The sequence below is a fragment of the Odontesthes bonariensis genome, chromosome 15 (genome assembly GCF_027942865.1).
Source record: "Odontesthes bonariensis isolate fOdoBon6 chromosome 15, fOdoBon6.hap1, whole genome shotgun sequence".
Classification (NCBI taxonomy): Eukaryota; Metazoa; Chordata; class Actinopteri; order Atheriniformes; family Atherinopsidae; genus Odontesthes; species Odontesthes bonariensis.
Window position 1 is genome coordinate 3383960 of NC_134520.1, and position 22975 is coordinate 3406934.

The following is a 22975-nucleotide window of genomic DNA, read 5'->3' on the forward strand; positions in this document are numbered from 1 at the left end:
GGTATTGCTACTGTTTTTTGTTTGTTTGTTTGTTTTTCCTAAAAAAGGATGGAGGGGTTTACCGTTGGTGCCACTGCAGACGATGTGATGTCATTGTAAAGTGGCTCCTTGGTTATTCGGTTAACCTCCAAATTACAGCAAATCGGAGATCTTATGTAACTTGTGCAACATGCTGCCTCATACGAAGTTACCTGCTTTCACCCACTCCACAGTAAGTGGCACCAAAGTTTGAAAAACACAACTAATATACAATGCAGACCTCCAGATTTTAAGAAATTTATAAAGACCATAGTTTTTGAACATATACACGATTTCATGTAAATAAAATAAAAACCACCAAATATATGAAGGTGGAATTCAATATACACAATTTTATTTACATTGACACATGTAATAACAACACATCAGATTTACACAATAACTAAAGCTTTTAATAAATATCAAGCAAAATGCATGAAATCTTGCAAATATGATGAAAGCAATGACATGAAAAATAATCTCTATCATTTGAAGAAATCTCTTTTGTAGTTGTAAGATTTAGTGATATCATTTAGTCTACAACTGCCTTGACTACTGATGAGCACATCTGACCATCAGGAGTTGCCAAGTTAATGGGCAAAACTGGTTAAAACGATGAGTTGAAATAAAAATTAAAATGTTAGCTCAAGTGAATCTTTTTTTTTTTTTTTTTGGTCGAAGTTACCTTAGTGACAAGAGACACAAGCAGCTTTTCCAGTTGAATCTACACTAGGTAAGTCTGTGCACACATAACAAAATACAGCATGATAAAATTCTGCATCAGTGTACCATATCTTCATTAGGATAGATATCTTCAAAAGCATTGACGTTACTTTACAATATACGCACATTTATATTTACAAAAAGACATGAGCAGTAAGACTGTTGGGTTTTGGTAGCCTAAACGACTTGATGAACCTTTAGTAGTGGCACCTCTTGACAGTAATTCTTAACTAGGCAGACATAGTCATACACATGGAAGTGAACATGCATGCTCTCTCATAAACACACACACACACACACACACACATACAACCAAACACACGTTTTCATACAAACAAACAGGACACTTTGGTGGACAACATCCACCAGCAGGAAGAGGGGATTTGTAACGGTCTGAGCTGATACAGACTACTGGCTGAGAGGTGCTGAAAATCCCACTTCTGATAGAGGAAACAGCTGGATACAAAGAGGAGAGGGACTGCTAGGAAACCAGCTACTGGCCCGAGAACAATGAGATGACCGAACACCAAGTTCTGTGCTTAGGATCAACATCTGCACAGAGAGCCTTAAAGACCCTCGGCTTTCGTCTGGCTCGTCACCTCAGGAAATTCTGCACTCCACTTAATGGCATCTCACATGAGCATCACCTTGACTTAACACGTGATATGTTCTGCACATTATAGAGTTTCAGCTCTAGTTTGGGGTGAAAACACTCCAAGTGCCTATCAGCAAAAACAGTTTCCAGGTCCTTCATGAAGGGATAGAAGTTGAAAAGAGGAAAGAACACATACCAGAAATAGCAGTACCTATCTCACGCTTGTAAACAAATATACAGTAGATGTGGCAGGAGAAGAACCATGTGAACTTGAACAGTTGTATACACTTTTACAAGAGAACCAGCTTATGTAACAAAGCTATGATGAATGCTAAGACTAACAGGCTTCACAGATTTTCCTTGTCAAGACTCTGATCTTGCTTCTGATCACAGAGGAATTATTATCATTACCTTCATATGTTTGTCTGTATATACAGTCGACAAGCACATATATGAAAAGCTAGCGTACCATATTTATACCATACCTCTAAATACGTGTGTGTCGAGTACTTATGAGAAATGGTATGTGTTAATAAAGTCCAAACAGTTATTTTCTCTCTAGGTTGCGACATCAAAAATTAAGAAGAGCAAAAATGTATCTCCTAATCAACTCGAAGCACTTATGGACATATGATTGACCATACTGTTTAATAGCTTATATAACAGTGTCTCCATATGTCAAATCTAATTGGCCCCCAAAAAGTATCTTCTTCATATAGCATTGATCTGAACAGTTTGATATAATACTGACAATAAAAGTAAAAAAAAAAAAAAATTGTGTGGAATGATGTGAAGTTTAAGTGCCTCAAGTGCTTTTTTTTCTTTCTTTTCCCCGCAACCTTAACAGCCAACCAAAGTGAAGACACTACTTAAATTTCCATAACAGAAAAACAACCAAAAAATAACAGAACACAAAAAGTAAAAAGAAAATCAAGTCCAATAGAAAGAGACAAGTTATATATGGACTGCCAAAAAACATGACGAAGCAAAACAACCTTTATGAAATGTGAAGGAGCATGTATGTAACTGAAAAAGTGAAAAATAACAAAACAGATAACTTCGAGATAATGTGCTTTGTGACAGTTTTAATAATGATTGTTGAACTGATGTCCCTCCGCCTTCCTTGCTGCCTTAACAGGTCTGTGAGTCGCTGTGAATCAGGGAGCATTAGTCCAAGTGTCCTCCCCCTGATCAGTAGGCAAAAACAATGATTGCAAAGATAAAAACCGTTTGTCCTGAACTTGTCCTCCCAAATTCTTTCTGTTAAGAAATGTCTGTTATCATTTTTATCTGCAACATGACAACTGCTGCTGGTACCAGAGTGGCGGATGAATGTAGTGGTCGGATGGTTTCTGGCGGAACATTACAGGCACTTTATGAGGCAGCCAAGCAAGTCGGCTGGGTCCTTACACCCGCTGAGCTCCATGGGTTGTCCCCTCCAAGAAGACCTCGTGCTGGACCAGTAAGGGCGCTGTTGGAGTTCTGTTCCCGCTGTCAGAGTTGAGATTGTGAAATGCTGTGCTCTGAGCATTGGGCTCCTCCCTTGCTCTGGGAATCGCAGGGAGCCTGGAGCTGAAGTTCAGATAAATCTGAAAAGAAGGGAAAAGAGAGCAGAAATGTCAATTTAAGTCTGTATGTAATTCCATCAAGTGAAAAAAATAAAAGGAAGAGTTTTTTTTTAAATATTGGAAGATTACATTTTTTTCATTTTATTTCTAAAAGGACAAAAAAAGGCAAAATAATGTTGGCTCACATAAAAGCCCCCCTTCATTCACTTAAAAATTAAGTAATTAACTTTAGCATGTCCATAAGATGTTTTTTTTGTTTGTTTTTAATGTGTTACAATACATATCAAAAGCAAAGCATTGATGTCATCAGTCCTCAATGCTTTGGCTGTGAATTTCTGCTTTGCAAATAACCAGGAGAAGTTAGCTAGTGTCTAGTGGGGGCTACCAGCTGCCCTGACTAGACCCTATGAGCAAGTGGGCGCTAACCACTGCATTCGGGTGGACAAGATCAGCATATTCATGTATATTCGCTGGATGAAGATCAGAAGAGGTGAAAAGGCTATCAAATAAACATCTTGCAAAAAAATCCTTTTTGCAAGATGTATTTTTATATTTTTCTTTGCTAAAGATATTTGTGTTGCCAGATCTCTAGACAGTGTGCTGTTGAGAACATGGGCAAATAGGGCAAACATTTAACTTGCGCTTATGTTCACTCGAGACTTGAGAGCTGCTTTCCTAAAGGAACAGGACAGTGAAAAAATACATCTCGCCAAGGCAGAAATGGACAAAATACAGCACAAAATAAAGACGCACATTTGAGACTATAAGTAGAAGTGCAATTACAAAGCTTCTATGCATAGTAGCTGCACAACCATGACTTACTACACTGGTTATGTTTAGTAAGTTTCAATGTTGCATATCATATCCAGGGAGCGTGCAAAGGTCAATGTCCAGGTTTGTTTGGAACAGGTGATATCTGGTCTAAATAAGGAGTTCTTGGGTCAGATACGGAAGTTGCAAAATCAGAAAACAGGAAATGCTATTGAATATAAAAAGAGATTCTTTGCACCACGTAATTCCTCAGAAAATATCATGTTGACAGATCTTCATCTGCATTTCCCCTCGCTAAATAAACAAACTATGTGAAAACGGGTAACATGTTCTCTTTGTGCACCAAAAACAAAAGCAGAAGTTATCGGATTGTGTTTTGCATGTATGATAGCACAGGTGTACCCATTTACAAAACATAAATATGGGAAATGAATGTTGGCCAGAGAGGAAGCGGCGTGAGACTGTAGGGCAATCACAAACATGCTACAGATTTTTATAGCGCAACACAATACAGCCCGCACTTACAGTACTTATTTGCAAACATTTATCAAGTAATTCCTCTGAACTTAAGCAGTATAGATATGTAGTATTTTAGATGAGAAGATAAAAGATTTTATTGTAACTACTTTTCAAGTACTGGGTACTAATGGGTAAAGCATGGTACAGAGACAATTATCAAACAACCTTCTTTTTAGAAACTGTATTGTGCTTGGTTCCTGAAAATAAGGTGCAATAAAAACACTTTTAATTAATCAAATTTGATTTAATTTAATTTTGTTTTTTATTGATGCAATTAATCTTACATACATAAGCTACGCTACCAGACGTGCTACCATTGAGCTAGCGCACAATAACTCTGGACTTCATTAGCTTTGCCTTTGGTGCTAATTGAAACCAAGCACACATTAGATATTGTCAGCTCAGATGTCAGACTATAAGAAACAATGACTAGGCAAAACAGTTGCATCAAAGGCTGAGCTGCAACTCGTGGAATGAAGGTTTAAAGTCTTTTTCAGTTTCCTAAAATCTATTCATGCCTTTTCAGCTGAGACGGACACGTGGTTTGTTCATTTTATTTTCAGGTTTATCATTAAGTACAATCTTCATGGCTATAAATGTATTCATACCAAACACTTTGAGTTTGCGTAGTTATTCTAAATCGGATGGAACAGATTCCAATTTGATAGTGATTCCTGTGATCATTTCTATACATTTTGTTAATATGAATTAAGAGAACAGTACTTATAGTTACCTTGTAATTGAAGAGTAAATGATGCAATCTGTTACCCTAAAATATTGTACAATTACACAGTAACAAGGAAAAACTTTTGTCATGATGGAAGAGCTCTCTCAGCCTGTCCAGAAGACTTACAACAACAATAGACCTTTGTACTTCAACTTTCTTTTGTTAGGTTGTTCCGTTCATGTCCACCAAACTGAATGTGTATATTTATTACAATGTGTAATAAAGAGAGGAAAAATAATTCCCCTGACCATAGCTAAGTAGCTTGGTGTCATGTTTTTCCTCCCTTTACTGGAAATTGCACTATAAATTTCAAAGAATTACAAAGAAAAATTTGGGAATTACGCTGCTAATTGTGGTGCTGTATAATGTAGTGTTACTCAAATTTCTTACATATTGTGTAGGCACCAGAGATGGGAACAAGTCACTGTTTTGCAAGTCTCAAGTCAAGTCCCAAGTAAAGATATGAGTCCCAAGTCGAGCCCAAAGTCCAGAGTCAGGTCCAAGTTCTAAACTTTGAATGTTCGAGTCCTCATCAAGTCTTCTGACCCAATATCTAATTCAAATGCAGAATAATAATAGGTGATTTCCAGAAATAATAATTGCTTCTTGCATTTATTTGCCAAATTAAGCAGAAAGCGCAACTGAATTTAATCAAAAATACAAAAGTGCATTTAACAATGGAAAATCACACAGGACTACAAAAATACTGAAATGTAAATTAAAAGCTTCCATTATTAAATTAGTAAGCTAGAAAACATACTTAGGGTTAGGTAAGCTAACGTTACCTATGAACTCATCACTGTGACAACCTTGACTTACCGTTCTTTATGTAGCTTCAAATGTTGGACATTGTTGCCTTCCCGTCTGTAATTTTAGACCTGCATGTTTTGCATACTGCAGTTCGCTTCTTGTTAACCACTTGGTAATTTGAGTAAGCAAATGAAACTACCTTAGGTATAATTTTCCCCAACTGGGACCCAGTAATGTCATGGTAAATCTTCGTACATCTCTTCTGTGACTTCACTGTATGTTGCATTGGATCTGGGAATTCTGTCCAGTTGGTCTAAACGGACTGGAAATTAATAAAGTTAATTGATTGATTGAAGTTTTAGGTTAGTTGATTTGAGTAATGCATTAGAAACTTTAAAAAGAGAAATACATATAAAGCTTTTTGTTTGTTGTGAAATATCAAGTATTCTAAAGTCAAAAGACTGAAGTCTAAGATTAGTTGCAAGTAATTGATATTAAAATCCGAGTTGAGTTCAAAGACCTTTATGATTATTAAGTCAAGTCCAAAGTCATTAAAATTAGAACTTGAGTCCAAGTCATCTGACTCAAGTCCACAGCTCTGGTAGGCACCCTAAAAGCAATTAGGTTATTTAGTAATGAAAACTCGTTAGCATTGTTTTAGTTGTTAGCATCTTGGTCTACATAACGTCATGACACTTCATGTCTCTTTTGTCGGGGCTCAAACAATATGTCGAAGGTGTCCCACAACCACAGACCACTTCAAGTTTTACACCCTTCAGATCCTGGAGTTGCTTCTAAATCGCTATTTCATAATCCTGCTAAGCTGGATTCTCTAGGCTTGTAATTTTGACTCATTTCATGCTTTGTGAGAAAACCTGATCAAAGTCGTGCAACCTACATGCTTGGTGGCATCTGACAACTGTTGTTCAATCCTCTCCACAACCTTCCTGAAGGGGGGTCTGTTGAAGGGGTCTTTATCCCAGCAGGACCGCATAATCTGATACCTGCAAAGCAACACACCAACAAACAGTTTTATTTGGGCCACAGATATTACATCCTGTTTTCGTTTTATCCTGTTCTTAGGTCCACCCAAGAGTTTCAACTCATCCTAATTTTTGTAGTTATTCTTATTTGCAGCCAAATATAACAGGATGAGAGCGATCTGTGATTCCAATCCCCCACATTGCATTCTTTCATAGTCTCACCACCTCCAATCTATCCAACCAAACCATCTCTCCTTTTGATCCTTTTAAACACTCAAATTTCAAATCAACAAAAAACTCACATTTCACTGGGTGCAAACTCCGGAGCATCCATTCTGTATCCTTCTTTTATCAGTTTGTAGAACTTGGCATCCACAGGCATACCAGGATAAGGACTGTTTCCTATGTTCAGTGGAGATATTAAGTTACATTATGCAATTCTGAAAACACACACATAGCCGGCCACACACACACACAAAGTACAATATAGTGGATAGTGGACTTACCCAGCGAGAAGATTTCCCAAAGCAAGATGCCATAGGACCACACATCACTCTCAAAGGTATACACACACTCAAAGATACTTTCTGGGGACATCCACTTCACTGGCAGACGAGCCTAAAGGAAAACCCCTCAGTGAGTTATAGACTCTTGTAATATATCACATATTAGTTTGTTTTACTCAAAACACGATGTGATTGAGGGCTGCTAATTGACCAGACAGTACTAAACATCAGTAATGCATAAAGAATTTTTCCTGAGGTATTTAAAAACAAGCAGAGCACAGAGCATATGTGACAATCATACCTACTCTTAAAAAAAAGAAAATCACTCAAATTTGACAGCTCAGTCAGTTCTCACATACGTGTCACATAAAACACACAGCTTAGACTCCAATTGGTTATTTAGAAATATTTGCACTGGCTTGACACAATCCACACCAAGAGTAACCAAGTTATTGTCTTTTAATTGAAGAACAATATTTCTGACTCTGAAACAGATAAGATATAACAGAGGCAACAGAAACATTGAAAAAATTAATGAAAAGCTTTCTTATGTCTGGAACTGAGAATTCTTCTTCTTTTTCTGCAAGTTTGTTTTCCCGACACAGGCATCAGGTAACTCTGGCATTGCCAGACAAATATGCATAGGAAAATAAAGTACACAAGCATTAGGGGGATTTCTGCTTTTCCAATTCAACAGCTGCAAGAACAAGAACAATTACACCTCTGGCTGTAGTTGTGCCAGGTTCTCATAAAAATCTAAATGGATGTGTTTGTATATAACCCTGCTCTACACACTTTCAGAGATTCTTTTTTTTACAGGACAAAAATTATTTTCTAGCTGTTTTATGGGAATTTATAGTTCCAAATAACTACTTGGTTTTAAGGAGGTGATTTACTCAATCTGGGTCGCTATATAGGATGCATATTTGCATAAAACATTGTTTTTTTTGTTCGGTCATAAGAAACTTTGTAAACGGCGCCTTTTCACATGCGGGTTTCAAGCAGGGACTGCCTGTGAAAGTACAGTTTTTGGGGGTCCAGGTTGATCTACTGCTGATAGGCCTCTGAGACAACGAGGCAGTGTTTTAATAGAGGCGAAACAGCATGTATGTCAACAGGGATTTCAATCACATGGATGCAGCATTTTTACAGTGTGAGAACTCTTTGGTATGGTTTTTCATTGTGCAGGATAATGAAAGAGTGTATTCCAAGCCAAACTCTGACCGTTGTGTAACTAACCAAGTGACTTTGCTACCTTCAGAACACAAAACTAAACAGCAAGAGAGAATGAAAGTAAAAACAAACACTGGATTTACACTTGAACCCAGGTCTGTAGGACAAAAGTCCTCCAATTTAGTCAACCACTATGCTTCCTCACATTGACTCGAGCGTGATGCTGGAGCATTTGCTCTGTTGTTACTGCTAGTATGTCAGTAGGCCAATAAGACGCAGTGTGTATCTCAGATTCAGGTTCAGAAATATTTAGACTTTACATATTTTGCAGAAAGATAAAATGGTAACGTCTTGCTTTGTTAAATCAGTAAAAAACTTACATTGCCTTTCACTACATAGTTGGAATCTGTTGTGATGTCTCTGGCCAGGCCAAAATCACAGATTTTTGCCACTCTTCCTTGAGTCAGTAGGATGTTTCTGGCAGCAAGGTCTCTGTGAATACACTGAACAACAAATGAACCATTAAAAATATGATGATACGTGAACAACTGGTAGTAATACATTAGTCATGAAGGAGGAGCTTTTCAAAAGCACTGTGGTACTGAATTTTCCGAGCGTGACTCTGTGACACACAACCACTGACACTGATATGTGAGCTGAGTGGTCACAGTATCTGTGCCTCCACAGCTGATACATTTTTCAACAGCATGCTCCAACAGGCTTTTTAGATCTGTTTACCAGCTGTGGTAACATGATCTGTGGTCTACGTTACAAAAAAATTAGGAAATCAGAGTTTTATCCAAAAATCAAGTATATAAAATTTGCACATTCAGTCAGGGCACTCACATTTTTGGAAGCTAAGAACTCCATGCCTTTGGCTACTTGGTATGAGAAGCTGAGAAGATCCTCTGTGTCTAGAGTCAAACCATCCTCATCAAACATTTCGCTCTCTGCATTTGCTTCAATGTAAGAGCCCCCTGGGAACAGGAGAAAGATTCTTTTTCAGTTGCATTATTTTTTAGCAGTTTTCTGTAAACTTTCAGACAGTGAAAATTTGATGAATGGCCGGCTGGCTTGCCTTTGCGTAGCGAGCGTCTCCTCTCAGACGATGAGCTGAATGGTGGGTTGCCAGCAACAGAAGGCCTCATGGACATGTAGCCGTTCAAGCTGTCACTGTGGAGAGGAAAGGAGCAGTCTGGTCTCAGCTGAGCGCTGCCACACATAAGCACACTGCTGTCCAAATACCCTCCTCCTACGCACGTTCTGGGTTGTAAATACTAGTACTCTCCTTTCTCTTCCACACACAATAAACCACTCTTTGTACAAAATAAAGAGCCTGACCCTTTTGCGACTCTCTGTTGCGTGACATTGCGGTAGTAGTAGTCTTCCTCTATCTTAAAGCAGATGAAGGATTCTCTCTTTCTGCGGAGAAAGTTGAGAAGGTCTCCAAAGCAGCAGTACTCTGTGATCACCAGTGTGGGGCCTGCAGGCAAAAAAGCGCACCTCATGAAAATGATTCACCTAATCATGTAGCGTGCAGCTTTTGTACAAGGTGTTGTAATGAAACCAAAAGGAGCTGGAGTTTCAACAATAATGAGTGTCTGAAGTTTCCTGGCTTCGGGCCACAGCTAAAAACTAATAACACGAGACATGGCTGCCGAACCTCCAACAGTGCAGGCTCCCAGCAGGTTGACAATGTTCATGTGGTTTCCCAAGTAACTGAGGACTTTCAGCTCTGACATCAGTGCCTCTTTCTCTGTGGCATGAGCGCTTGCTGTGGAAAAGAAAGGCAACACATTCAGCATTTACCAAGGGATAAAGACAAATCAGCTCAAGTGGATCAATGATTGCTTATTGTGATCTGGTTTTTGCTGGATTAAAAGAATAGGTGCTTGTTGCAGGCTGATAAATATAAAAGGTGCCTCTTAAATATGTTGCTTTAGCAGAAGTGCACAAACCATCAAATAAAAATATCCATAAAACTGCAGTCTGTCTCTGAACACCTGCAGCCAGATATTCATAGGAAATTCTTGAAAGCATACAGCTATTGTGCACAGTTGCATCGCAGTCAAAATAGCCACGCTCTGTTTGTCCCACTTTATTTGCATGTGTGTTGGCAGAGCTTACATTTGAGCATTTTCACAGCCACTGTCATGACTGAATCTGCTTTCGAGAGTCCATATGCAGTGGCCTCCACCACTTTTCCAAATGCACCAGATCCCAATGTCTTCCCTGAAACAAGAAGACAGAAAAAAAACTGTTATTCCTCCATCCCTCCCACAAACAGGCACTATTCCCGTGTTCCTAGGACAAAAACTGTTTTAGCCCCCAGGCTGTGTACGTAGGCAACCAGGACACGCAGGATCCTGTTTGAGGAGAGCTGTTGAAAACAACACCCAGAATATGTCAACAATATTATGTTTGCACTGAAGGTGTGTGATTTCATCATTAATAAACTGTAAAACAGGTTGGTCGGTACACTTGACTAAAACCTTACTGCCATATCCATATACACAGAAAGTGTCAATCAGCATGAAGTAGCCTGAGGGCGGCAGCTGTGATATCATGCTGACAGCACTGTTTAGTTCTATCATTGGGACTATCACTGAAGAAAACCCCATTTATCTACCTACCCACCTCACTCCTCCTGCTGGGATTTACACCTAAGAAATGACTGCCACACAACCGTGACCACCAGGACATAAATGCAGCAGTGTCAGGAATGACCGATTAGTGGGATCATGGAGGCAGAGCACAAGCTCGAGCTGATATTGGCAGAGTAGTGCAGCATGCTCACCAAAGCACAAGTTGTTTCGTGGGAACTCCCACTGGTGATCATATGGTAGCTGTGTGGGGTCAATGTACACATAGTTGTTTCCATGGATTCCCTCTATAACTTTCCACTGAATCTGGTATTTTGGTTTCTGACATGAAAAAAGAGAAAAGATACCATATATTACATATCCATTCATGAGGTTTCATGCTTTACTTTTATTGTTGACAAAATGGGGCCAAAGGGGTTGTATACAGAAAAAAAAGCTTTGCCGTCTTACCTGTATGTACTTGTAGAACAACATGATAAGGATGAGGCAGAGGATGCCTGCTGCTGACACAGAGCCAATCAGCAGAGGGGCGAACAGATCGTGGGGAACTCTTTTCTCTACAAGGAGATAGCATTGTTATTGTTTACTAATGGAGCAATGATGTCGCCAATCAGATACTCTTTTGCTGGTTTGTCACGTTTACACTCACACAATAACATAGCAAAGGAGCATTAAGGAAAGCCCGAGAAGGCTGAGCTACAACGACGCCCACTTTGATCAAATGGCAAGAAACTAATCCAATTACATATGCACACATAGTGTTGAGTTCCCTGATTTTTTTTTTCTTTGTTTGTAAAATTTTGCTCTTAATTCGTTCACCCCCTAAATCCAATTTGATTGTCTAATAGTTGTTTACTGTTTTGTTGTTGCTTTTACAGCTGTGCTGATGAGTAATTACGCGTAATCAGTGTTCTGTTCCTTTGTGTCTTCCCGGTTGTGATGCCTCATTGTTTTGCTCCTCTGTACACTGGGTTGTAATAAGCTCTTTAGCGATAAGAAGCTTTCTCTCCACTTCAAATCTGAGAATGCAGAGTCTGCAGGAACTAATCCCCTGTAAACCTGTCAGTGGTTTCTAAAGCTCTGTTGTCTCTGCTGCAGCTCACTGACACCTCCAAGCCTCCCACAGCCCTAGAATGCCCAGCATCGCCAAGACTCCTACTACACACTCTCAGCGCCTCCGCCTGGTCTGCTGTTAGTCTGTGAAGCACAAAAAATCCTGGGCACACGCTCCCAAAGGCTCGTCCTGCCCGGCTGCAAATAATAGCCTTTCTCGTAATACTCACCCACATACCCGCAGTGGCAACAAATTAACCCCCCGTATCCAGCATGAACCTGGGCGTGCCGGCTCAAGCAGGGGCAACGCTGGTGCACATTCAGTTACTGCGCTCATATTTTTTTGAGATTTTTTACAGCAGATGGGGAGGCCGTTACAAGAGAGCGGATTTTGAGTCACAAAGTACACAAAGGACTAAAGCTAATTCCTATTTCTGAGTGACAACATCTTATCGCAGCCAGTCTTTTCTGAGGTAGCTTCTCTTTGCAAATGTTTACCAAACAGAGGACAGCCAACCAAGATCTAGTATTGGGACCATATTTCTGGGTTAATCCTTGCCAAAATCGTGCTTTTAGTAAATATTTTGAGCTGAGGAATTATCCCTTGAAGGGTTTACTGTGGGGCACGCCCACTATGATAGGGTGACAATGCAAAGCAGGGATTTTAGAATCCCTGAGATTACTATTCAGTTACTACAACAAAAATATAAAATGAGAATAAAATCTGTTGGATGAAAAACAAAGAGATTTTCACAAAGATGTACTCTTTTAAGTCGTTCACTCTGTTGCACCCAAACCCAATCTGAAGTTGTGAGCATACCAAGAATTACATCAGTTCAGCAACAAAGCATGCGACTGACAGGCACCAACACCTCTTCTAATTCTTTGTGGTCTCTATCCAGACTACATATGTAAGAGGTGTTTTTGTGTGCATGTACTCTTGTTGACGTTAACACACACCGTTTATAGAAAAGAGGGTAAAGGCTTGTTCCCCCTCCACTGTAGCCACACATTCCAGAGTGCTGAATCGTCCCCTGCTGATGTTCACCCGACTCTCCACCTCTGTTTTACCAAATGTGGGGCTGAATAATGTGATGGTGATGACATTGTGCTCTTCTTGGGTAGCATTCATTTGCTGGGAGCACCTGAAAGCAGAACATTATTGTTGACAGGGAGGTGATAGCATCACAAAGCTAATTCCTTTCATGATTGTTTCCTATCAGGACATGGGAGCATCTCTTTCCTGTGTCTCTACAAGACACACATTCATTTCCAAAATCCCGAAAGCACTTTTTGATAATCGGTTCTACATAAAATGCTGTACCATTGCAACACGTCCTCATATTTCAGTAAATAGCCAGCAGTTATTTTCACCAGAAGCCATAATAATAGAGGGGAATTCCATCTGAGGTCGTGAAACAATTGAGAAATGTGTCAAGTTAGCCCAAGGCTCCATTCTTAACAGCCCTGCACCACAAAGAGTAGATTCTATCTAAATGCTCTCTGGTTATTGGACTCTCTTAGGTCACATCACTTCCTGTTCCTATACGTACACATTTACACGCCTTTAGTGACTGTGCATATAATTAAGTGGATTTAATTACAATTTTCAAAAATGACTGGATAAAGTTGGTATTGCTTATGATTCATTGGCTATGCTGCTTGGGATTGGTGTTTCTACGGCAACCGGATGCTCCACCTTCAGCACACTTTACATTTGACACGGGATGAGCCCCTTCCAGTTGTATTCAGGCAGATGTCCTGCCCCCTACCAATCACAAATCAATTCTTCCAATCCCTTGTCACATGGGGGTCATCTCATCACAAGTCCGCCCTGTCAAATCCCACAACCCCACATTCCACCGTCATCATCATTCCTGACTCGATCCAGTGTGTCTTTAGCCTGACCTTTAAGACCCTCGAGATGGACTTCACAGAAGTATGCGGAAGTTTGAATTAAACTAGAAAGTAAAATTGGAAACTGAGGCTGCATATTAAAAACAAGTTGTGTTGTGTGCAAACACAGATAAAATAACCAGTACAACACCAAAATTTGGGCAGAATTGTAATAATATACACATATTTATATGGTAATTTATTAGAACATTATCAGAAAAACACCTTCAATTTATGTGTGCTTTAACAGAGATGTTTGTTTTCAGAGAAAGCTAATAACTGCATTGTTTTATGATGTTTTACTGTATATAATTACGCAGGAGAGGGTTGCTTTTGGTTTTGGTTTATGAGTTTTTCTTTTGCTTTATCTGTTGGTAAGGTGGATGGCTATTCTGAATATCGTCATATTCCAAACAATTAAATGATTTAAAAGTAAATAAAAAAACAAATGGGTTTGAAAGTAATTATCTAGATATTTTAAAAGCTCATCAGGACAATGAAAGTGTTGTTCGGCCGCACCAATCTTTGATTGGTGCGCAGACATATGACATTATATATGAAAATGTAGCCCCAGCCACAATACAAAACAAACAAAAAAAACAGGAATGTGCAAATTTCATGAGAAACAAAAGAAAACAAAAGACAGTAAAAGTCTCACCTGACGTATGGCTGCTCACAGTAGTACCATTTGATCTGTGGTGCAGGGTACCCTTCAGCCACACAGCGTACCTGTCCATCAACTGGGCCCTCATATAATACAATCTCAGGTTTACCTGATAAACAAAAGTTGGTGACAAGAGAAGTCAGGTAAGAAACGAAAGACAAAACAGTGGAAAATTTTATTCAAGCCCTCTATGGCACTGCAATAAAGCTTACTGGGCTATATGCTGACAGGGTGTGGTGAGGGTGGGGAGCTGGACCTCATTTCATAGAAAGAAAAGGTCAACTCCCCCATGTCAGCTACTGAAGATTAATGCAGTGTGCAATAATAAATTTCTCAATGTGGCTTAAGGGAAAAGAAAACCTTTCACAAAATCTATGACACGACTTACTGATCACAAAGATGTTGAATGTCTGATTAACTGATGCGTCACCGTTGGAGGCTTGAAAGGTATAAACACCACCCTCTGACATTTTCAGCCGCACCAGCCTCAGCTCACTGCTGTAACTAAACAAGAGAATTACATTTTTAGCATGAATGCATTCATTAATTTTTTTTCTTTCTTAAGAATCCATCATTAAATGTTTTTTTTATGAATGTTTTACCTGGGCAGAAACATAAAGAGCTTACACTTCTTTAGAAATAATGCAGCCTGAGAAACTATTTAAAATGTTCCAATTTTTGGATTTTGGATAACAGGTCTTTTTTTTTTCGATATAATCCTTTCCTTCACACACATCTGGCTAACATTTGCTTTTGTGAGTGATGTCCATCTGGAGCTTAAAGGTTGCTTCCTAATACGTCCCATATTATCAGAAATGTTGGAGGGAGGTGGGGGGCTTGTGGGTTTGGAGAACACATGATATATCTTTCTACAGCACATAGGTAGGCTATGTCATGGATTGATTTTCATAATCTGCCAAGGACTGTTTCAGGGTGGGGTCCTTAGCTTCAGCTGTTTTTCTCAAAGAGCTGTGACTTGCAGCCAACCCAAAGGTGCTAAATTCCACTGAAACAACGTGAAAGGAACTTCAGGGGATCTCGCACCTGTATTCATTATTGTGTGTGCTGATGACATGGTCGCTTGTGTTTCTCAGCTCTTGGTCCATGAAGCTCCAGGAGAAGGTGTTTGGCCTCGGGTATGCCTTCATGCTAACTTTGAGAGACAAACTCTCACCTGAACGAACGTAGAAGGTTCTGTTGTTTGTGGGTGTTAAGCTGATGAATCCTCTTTCTGAAATAAAGGAAAATTAGATTTTACTCTTGGATTTGTCGATGGAATATGAAGTCTGAATCAACGTGAGTCAGAATTTAATTAATCTGTTTGTGCTATTCAGCGGACTTACTTGTAAATCAGTTACCTAATATGCATATAAAGACTCTGTATTTGTTAGAAAGGGCAAGGCAAAAGATACAGAATCACTCCACATATGTGCATTTTTCAAGCACAGATTTGACATTATGAAAGACATGTTTGTAGAGAGTTGTACAATATCCAAAAGTGAAATTTTAGATTTGAACAAGCGGCCAGTTAGCATAGGTTTAAATGAAAGAATCTGCTTATTTTGTTGTCTTGTCAGGCAATGGAGGATACAAGTAATATTACTCTTATGTATTTATGTAAAATATAGACAAATATATATATATATATAATATATGTAGAAATATAGAGTTGTCAGATAACTTAGCTAGCTTGGATTGACGAGCACACTTATACGTAATCCGTGACATTAAAATTACATTTCTCAGTCTCACTTGGGTAAATAATCATGACCATGTGCAAGGTAACAAGCAGAAATATGCGACTTTTATAAAAAAGAAACTGTCACTCTGTCACTTTTTTTAAATATCAACCTTCAAAACCATCAAAAGGTCAACAACAACGCAAAGGACAGTTTTTTTTAAGTCTTTTACACGAAAGTCACAAATGGCCTTGGGTGCAATTTTCATTTTGATGCCAAGACCACAAATTGATTTGTTTTTTACTTTGAGAATATAAAGCTTTTTTTTTTGTCAGAGAACAAGTCTTTTTGAAGTTCAATTTTCTCCAAGGAAATCGGATTTTAGTTTTCTAAAGATCACAACTTGTAGTCACCTGCTATCATGGGAAAACAAGCTTTGAATTCTTAACATCTCAAGGTTTGTGATGACATTGAAAATGAGTTAGTTAAGTAACTTTATTTGTACCCGAAGGTAGATTGGTCCTCTGCTTTTAACCCATCCAGGTTGGCACCCGTTGACACACGCACAGGGTCACACACTCAGAGACAGATGCCAACCTGGACCGGTGGGCAGCTATGAAAGCGCCTGGGGAGCATTGGGGTACGGTGCCTTGCTCAAGGGCACCTCAGCTGTGACAAGAAGGTGGACTGACACCCCTCCAGCTATCAGTTCCACCAAGCAAGAGTGGGAATTGAACTGCCAACCTTCTGGGCATTGGACAACTGACTCTAACCACTGAGCCACAGCCGCAACACACAGTGTTTCCTGTGTTGATGCCAAAATTCATCCTGTGGTAACTTGAAAATTAACTTTCCTAGACCGAACTATTAAAATATATATTCACCTGTTTTCTCAAGAAAACAAGCTTTATTATCTCAGGATAATGACACAAATGTATCCATTATTTTCATTACATCTTGAGATAATGAAACGCTTTTTCATGCATGGCCTTCCTTGACTTTCTTAGTTCTAACATGATTTGTTCCCCCTCTTCTTTTTCTATTAAATTGTTAATCTTAAAGCTGCACTCCAAATTTTATAACCATAAAATGCAACAAGATATTCAAAACAAGAATGATCCGCCCTTTGGATTGGCCATGAATTTCATCCCAACCCATTGAATCTTTATCAGTGTGAAACTGCGGTTGCAACTACCATCAAACCTTCGTTGTGTACTCACCATAAACATCAAGCCACACCGACTTCGTGGTGGTCCCTTTTTCATTTCGTGCCTCGCATTTGTAACTCCCAGCATCCTGCGGCCGTACTGCTGCGATTTGAAAGGTGGCGCTGCGCACGTGAGTGAAGTTCTCCGGCAGGATACGTGAAGCGCCATCAACCTTTGCTGGTTGCTGTGGACACCGGACGGCATCCTGTCAACGCCCAGAGATCTCTAGAGATTAACCCCATCTGCATGACTATCCTTGCCAAGCAAATACTGACAAACACAGAAAACTGCCTGCATGCGAGCACATATCTCTACAGCACTGTGCAAGCTACGAACACAGCCAAGGTCCTCAAGCGCAAACAGAGAGAATTTTGACCCCTTTCACCCTTGTGTATTCAAACAGAAATTAAGAAGACACAGGGAGGACAATTCTGGTCTCAGACAAAGTTAAGCAACGTTTGGAAATGCAAACATTCAAGTGCATCCTCCACCAACTGCACAGCAAAGACATAGCAGAGGGGTCTCACCGAGCCAGGTGGTGTGACCCACTTGACGCTGATTTCTCCATTGACGTTACTGGTGTTGCAGGTGAGTAAGAGGCTCTGATTGCGGGTAAGAATCAGTCTACTGGGCTGCTGCATCTCAATTACAGGAGGAGCAACAGGTACTGTAGGGAAATAAATGAATTTGCATCAAAAGCTGACTCTGACAGAATCACAGAACAAAAAGGGCCCAAAAAGTGTTTTGATAATAGCAATCCAAACTCAATAATGCATACAGGAACTCCATTTTACCTGGCTTCACTATCAGCTGGTACTCCTGTGATCTGACGAATTTTCCCAGGAGTGTTCCTGTGCACATGTAGCATCCATTATAGGCCTTTTGTACATTGTGGATGATGATGCCTTGCTCCAGGCTTGCAGAAAACTGGAGACCAGAGGCGAGTGCTCTCTCATTGCACGCTTCCAGGCGCAGATTGTCCAGACTTGGATCAGTTGCCAGGCAGGAAATGGAAGCGGTGTCTCCTTCACGGGTAAGAATGCTGGACACCATTGCTCTTCTGAAAGGATTTTCAGGATCTGCCAAAAATTACAATCACACAGGTGGTGTCAGAGACCTGGCTTCATATTGAGTTATTGAGGCTTTACAGCTATATTTCCTTATTTTGACTTCTTGGCAATGCGAGGGGACCTAAAAGAGCTGAAAATAAAGTGGTTGTTGATGAGAGTGCTTTCGTACACACACTGTTTTACCTGGAATGTATAGCTGTTGTTGAAAAAATATTCTTTTTCATGCAATAAATAACCAGCATTTATTTATTTTTTAAACGTTTTTAGCAACGGCTATTCAACAGTATAATAAATCAAATCATTACATAATTTTCATTTTTAGAGGTGAGGTCATAATTCATAGACTGGAGTAAAAGGGCTTCATGTCAGTGGGTATCACACCGTTTCTGGAAAACCGTCCAAAAAAAACCTTATAAATGACCTTAGATGGTGTAGAGAGGCATTGTTATTAAAGCAGCACCAGTGGAAACAATGCAAAAAATGATGTAATAGAAATCTAACATTTCTGTTCATTTAATGTATGAATCTAAGAGACTCCAAACCTACCTGATGCCAGTTCTTCCACCTCTGGTAATGTGTTCAGTCAAATGTGAGGTGTTAGCATATGTTGAAGTCAGATGCTTCGTGTTTGCCATGATTTACATGTGTTTCTGTTTCCACAGCACTTTAGTGCGTTTCCTTTAAACAGATTCACCAACCTTCCATGCGAAGCTGAGTTTTTCTTTTATCTTTCTTTCATTTCCACTCACAGTTTTCCCGCCTTTTTTTCTTTCACAGAAGATTGGAAAATTAAGATTGAAAGAAAAGATGCTGTGAGTGGTAGGCTGCTCACTGGTTACATAGTATCAGAGTTGTTCAAAGTTACTGCTACAGCAAGCAAACACGAGCTACTACTACTTTTTGGTGATTGGTGAAACTGACATTTATTGTCATGTATGCATGACAATAAATCTGATATTAATCTTAATCTTAAATTAATCAACTAACTATATAGTTTTATATAATGATAGATGTGGGCAGCCCATCTAAAATGTGATTATTTTTTGTTGCTGTAAAGATAGATATGGGGATTGTTGAGTAAGTGATCAGCACATGATATGAGCCTGCAGTGATGGCAATTGGCCAAGGGGATTTATGGTCACAGAGACTCGGAAATACAGTAAAACCCAGGTTCTTAATAAATAGCTCCAGTATCTACTGTACCTGTTCAGAGCAAAGTTACATACACCTTCTTCTGTAAATACACCCACACACTCTGCTTCCTGTCAGTAAAGTGAAAAGATTATGTCTGCTGTTCCCTGCAGTCTGTTTCCACTTTCTCTAGATTTCAGTTCTCTTTCTCTCACGCACAAACACCACATAGTCTTGCACACACTTAATCACTGAACTACATCCAGCTACCTTTCACATAGACATAGATGGAGGCCTGCTCGCTGGAGCTCTCGTCAAGGCAGATGTAGCGGCCCATGTTAAGCGGCTGGGCCTTGGGGATGTGGAACGTCCACATCCCATTAATCTGTTTTGCTTTCAATGGCCTGTTCCAATCCACTCTTCTCCACTGTGTCCTGCTGTCACTTTGGCAACGCAGGTCAAAGGGTTTGTCACGCAGGACAACAAGGTGGGGCTCGGCTGGGATGATGGTGGGCTTGGTGTTGCCTATAATGGGACAGAAAAGATATGCTGCTGCAAATCAAACTTGTAAAACCAAGCTGTGTTATGTATAGGCTGAAATATAGTATCATTTTATCAAAAAGAATCGGGCACAATCAGGTCCACATTCCTGAAACACTGATGTGGAATTAGGGCTTTTGTTAAAATCATTTAACAATCTGTTGAGGAGAGTTGTGCCTCAGGAGAAAAATGTTCTCATCACTGCGAATTCAAGATGTATCGACTTCTGTATACCCAGTGATTGCATTGAAATGGCTTCGAAACAAAATCTGATGCAAAGCAGCGCCCATATCAAAACTCTACATAAAGGATTTGTAACTTTGCGTGACTCCTTTTGTTAAACACAAACTACGAACAGTTCACCTGAGAAGTTACGTATCCGTCCCAGATTCATTGAAAACAAAATACCATAAAGGTTTGGGTAACATCCAGTACTTTTTTCACTTAATTTGCAGAACCAACTAAAAACAGGTGCGGTAGTGAATGAGTTTTTTCAGTCAGTAAGACTGCTGCTGACTGAGATGCTCTCTCTATCCTTCAATTCATACTTTTATATAAATAAATAAACTTCTTATCGGTGGTAACCCACTGTGTAAGAAATGCGGGGGTATCTCAAATGTTGGCATTTGTCAAATCACTTACCAACAAACACCAATAAATAATTGTGCAACAACATCCCTGACTTGGTTAATACTGCTGGCTGCGCGTAAATATCTGAAGAACAACTGTGGAATTTAGCGTTAAACCTTTGGTCATCAGCTCATAGGGGAAGGGATCAAAAGGGAGATAAAAGATCTACTAATTATGCGTGTGATGGAATACTTAATTATTTTCTGCGTTCCAACTTCCAGAGCATGGCCATTAATGGCTCATTTGCCCTGCAACATGCACGCGCAAACTGGCTTAAGGCAAACTTCATAGCGTGCTTTGTTGCGTCACATGACATGACAGGCTTACGCTTGTGCTCACTCGAAATGGCAGTAGTTAAGGTTCCCCGATGATACAGTTCTGGCGTGAACATCAAAAGCCTCCCATGGGCGCGTGCGTCATATCTCGCCAAGCTATCGATTGAGAGGAAATAAGGGCAGAAATCTAAGCCCACCTGATGCCGCCTTGGGATGCTCGAAAAGGAGCAACACTCGAGGTTCAACGCTTGTTTTTGCAGGGATGGTCCAACACGACGGTTTTCCATAAATGTCCCTACTATCTCTGGGTAAATTCTAACTACTATTTCCTGCTGAGAAAAAAGGTTGACTTTGAACGATACTTGTATATTTACACTATTCTCAAATGAAAGATTGATATTGCAGGTAAAAACGAAAAAGTAAAGAACAAATGGGGGAAAACTACAGTATTTTGATTAGACAACGTGTTGGACCTTGACCTCTGCAGCTAGGATCCCAAAGATGCCAAGCCATAATAGCTGCAATGTGTTTTCGAAATCCATCCCTTACACAATTAAGCACAACCCCCAGTTTGGATAATGGTTTTAAACTGCTTTTCGGTTCATTCAATGAGTGAAAAAATAACACAAGCCAACCAAACAGTCCTAAACAAAGCAGCAGCTCGTCTGCATGCTTCCTAAAAAAAAATGAGCAACCGATCTATTTTCATAATAACGCCTAGTGCGACTGTTAAGCGCTTGAACGTCTCTTTGTATCTCACTTGTGTTATTCAGCACCAAATTTCACCCCTAATAGTTTGATTATTATCTCCTTTTTTTTTCTTAACGGCGCCCTTTTTCCCACCCGAGTCAATGATAAATTATTAAAGCAGCTCTAGCATCCAAATCGTCAGCCAGAGTATCCACTTTCCTCCTCGGGTTTCTGTGACTTCAGGTAGCTTTCAGATCTGACAGGCGGAACAAAGAAAAGTGTGCAGATATGTGTGGAGGGCGATCCAAAGCAATAATTCACGATAGCCTATATGGATTATGTGTATCTTAATGGGCTACCAGGTGCTGATAAGATGAAGTCATTAAAACGCAACTGACCCCTTTTCCGAAAGTAAACAGCAACAAGTTAAGTGCGTAACCCGGTGCATCAAGTGCAAAAGCTCAGTCTTACCTGGATGGAAGGTTAGCTGTAAAAACACAGACAGCAGAATCCAGAGGTATTCCATAGTTAGTATTCCATGGGTCTAGCTGTGAAGGTGAGCCAGTGCCTTTATGGTTAGGGTAGTTCTACTCTACTCGCCCAAGCGCGTCGGAGTTGTGGGAAGTTGACTGCGGGCTCTGACAGAGGCGCACTAACAAGGCTTTAAAGGTATCTATGCTCAGCACAGCTCGCTACAGCAGCAGCCGTCGCCTGTCTGCAAACATGCTGTTTTTCCTGGAGCGCGCCAAAGGGGACGGTGCAGGCTGGCCAGGTATCTCTGACTGGCTGTGCGTTCAACATGTTTATACGAACCCGTGGTGGAGCCTATACTCACGGCACACCGAGAGAGGGAGGTGTTTCCAGCCTCCCGTCTGCCTCCCAAGGCAAGCAAAAAAGAAATCAAGACGACAGACTCACCCGCAGATCAAGACAAAGACACGCACACTTGGCTCAGTTGTTACGCATCTAATTTGATCCTATGTAACTCAGCACGAATGATTCTGATTAAATAGCTTTACAATATTACCCGTGAATACAGCCCAATAATCGAACATTGTGTGCATTTAACACTGAAATGAAAACACTTTAAGCTCTATACGGTTTATTCATTGCTGAAAACAATCATTTTATTCTTTAACTTATTTCATAACACAACAATCATCGTGACAGATTAAAAAAGAAATCCTGAATTGATGAAAGAAG

At 39.9% G+C, this 22975-nt stretch overlaps 1 protein-coding gene across 2 annotated transcripts; it reads right to left on the reverse strand.

Moving 5' to 3' along the window:
- Positions 1 to 356: 356 nt before the first annotated feature.
- kita (KIT proto-oncogene, receptor tyrosine kinase a) lies at positions 357 to 22565 on the reverse strand. Of its 2 annotated transcripts, none has more exons than XM_075484699.1 (21): positions 22244 to 22565; positions 19908 to 20162; positions 18231 to 18515; positions 17964 to 18103; positions 17449 to 17620; positions 15594 to 15780; positions 14938 to 15053; positions 14544 to 14658; positions 12950 to 13134; positions 11387 to 11493; positions 11131 to 11257; positions 10461 to 10565; positions 9997 to 10107; positions 9675 to 9816; positions 9412 to 9506; positions 9180 to 9310; positions 8714 to 8836; positions 7161 to 7272; positions 6957 to 7056; positions 6570 to 6675; positions 357 to 2925 (listed from the first exon to the last, which is right to left on the reverse strand). In XM_075484699.1, exons 1-21 carry the CDS (start codon positions 22296 to 22298, stop codon positions 2743 to 2745), a joined length of 2952 nt encoding a protein of 983 aa, XP_075340814.1. In that variant the 5' UTR covers positions 22299 to 22565; the 3' UTR covers positions 357 to 2742. The 2 variants fall into 2 exon arrangements, with proteins under 2 accessions (XP_075340814.1, XP_075340813.1); XM_075484698.1 differs by having other exon boundaries at positions 17449 to 17641.
- Between the last annotated feature and the right edge of the window lie 410 nt (positions 22566 to 22975).

Excerpts from the sequence above, each read along its gene's own strand:
- kita (XM_075484698.1), bottom strand. The coding sequence starts at position 22,298 with ATGGAATACCTCTGGATTCTGCTGTCTGTGTTTTTACAGCTAACCTTC. Across the intron at positions 9,817-9,996 it reads GGGAGCCTGCACTGTTGGAG|GCCCCACACTGGTGATCACA; the intron begins GTTCGGCAGCCA and ends TTTTGCCTGCAG. Across the intron at positions 8,837-9,179 it reads AGTTCTTAGCTTCCAAAAAT|TGTATTCACAGAGACCTTGC; the intron begins GTGAGTGCCCTG and ends TTTGTTGTTCAG.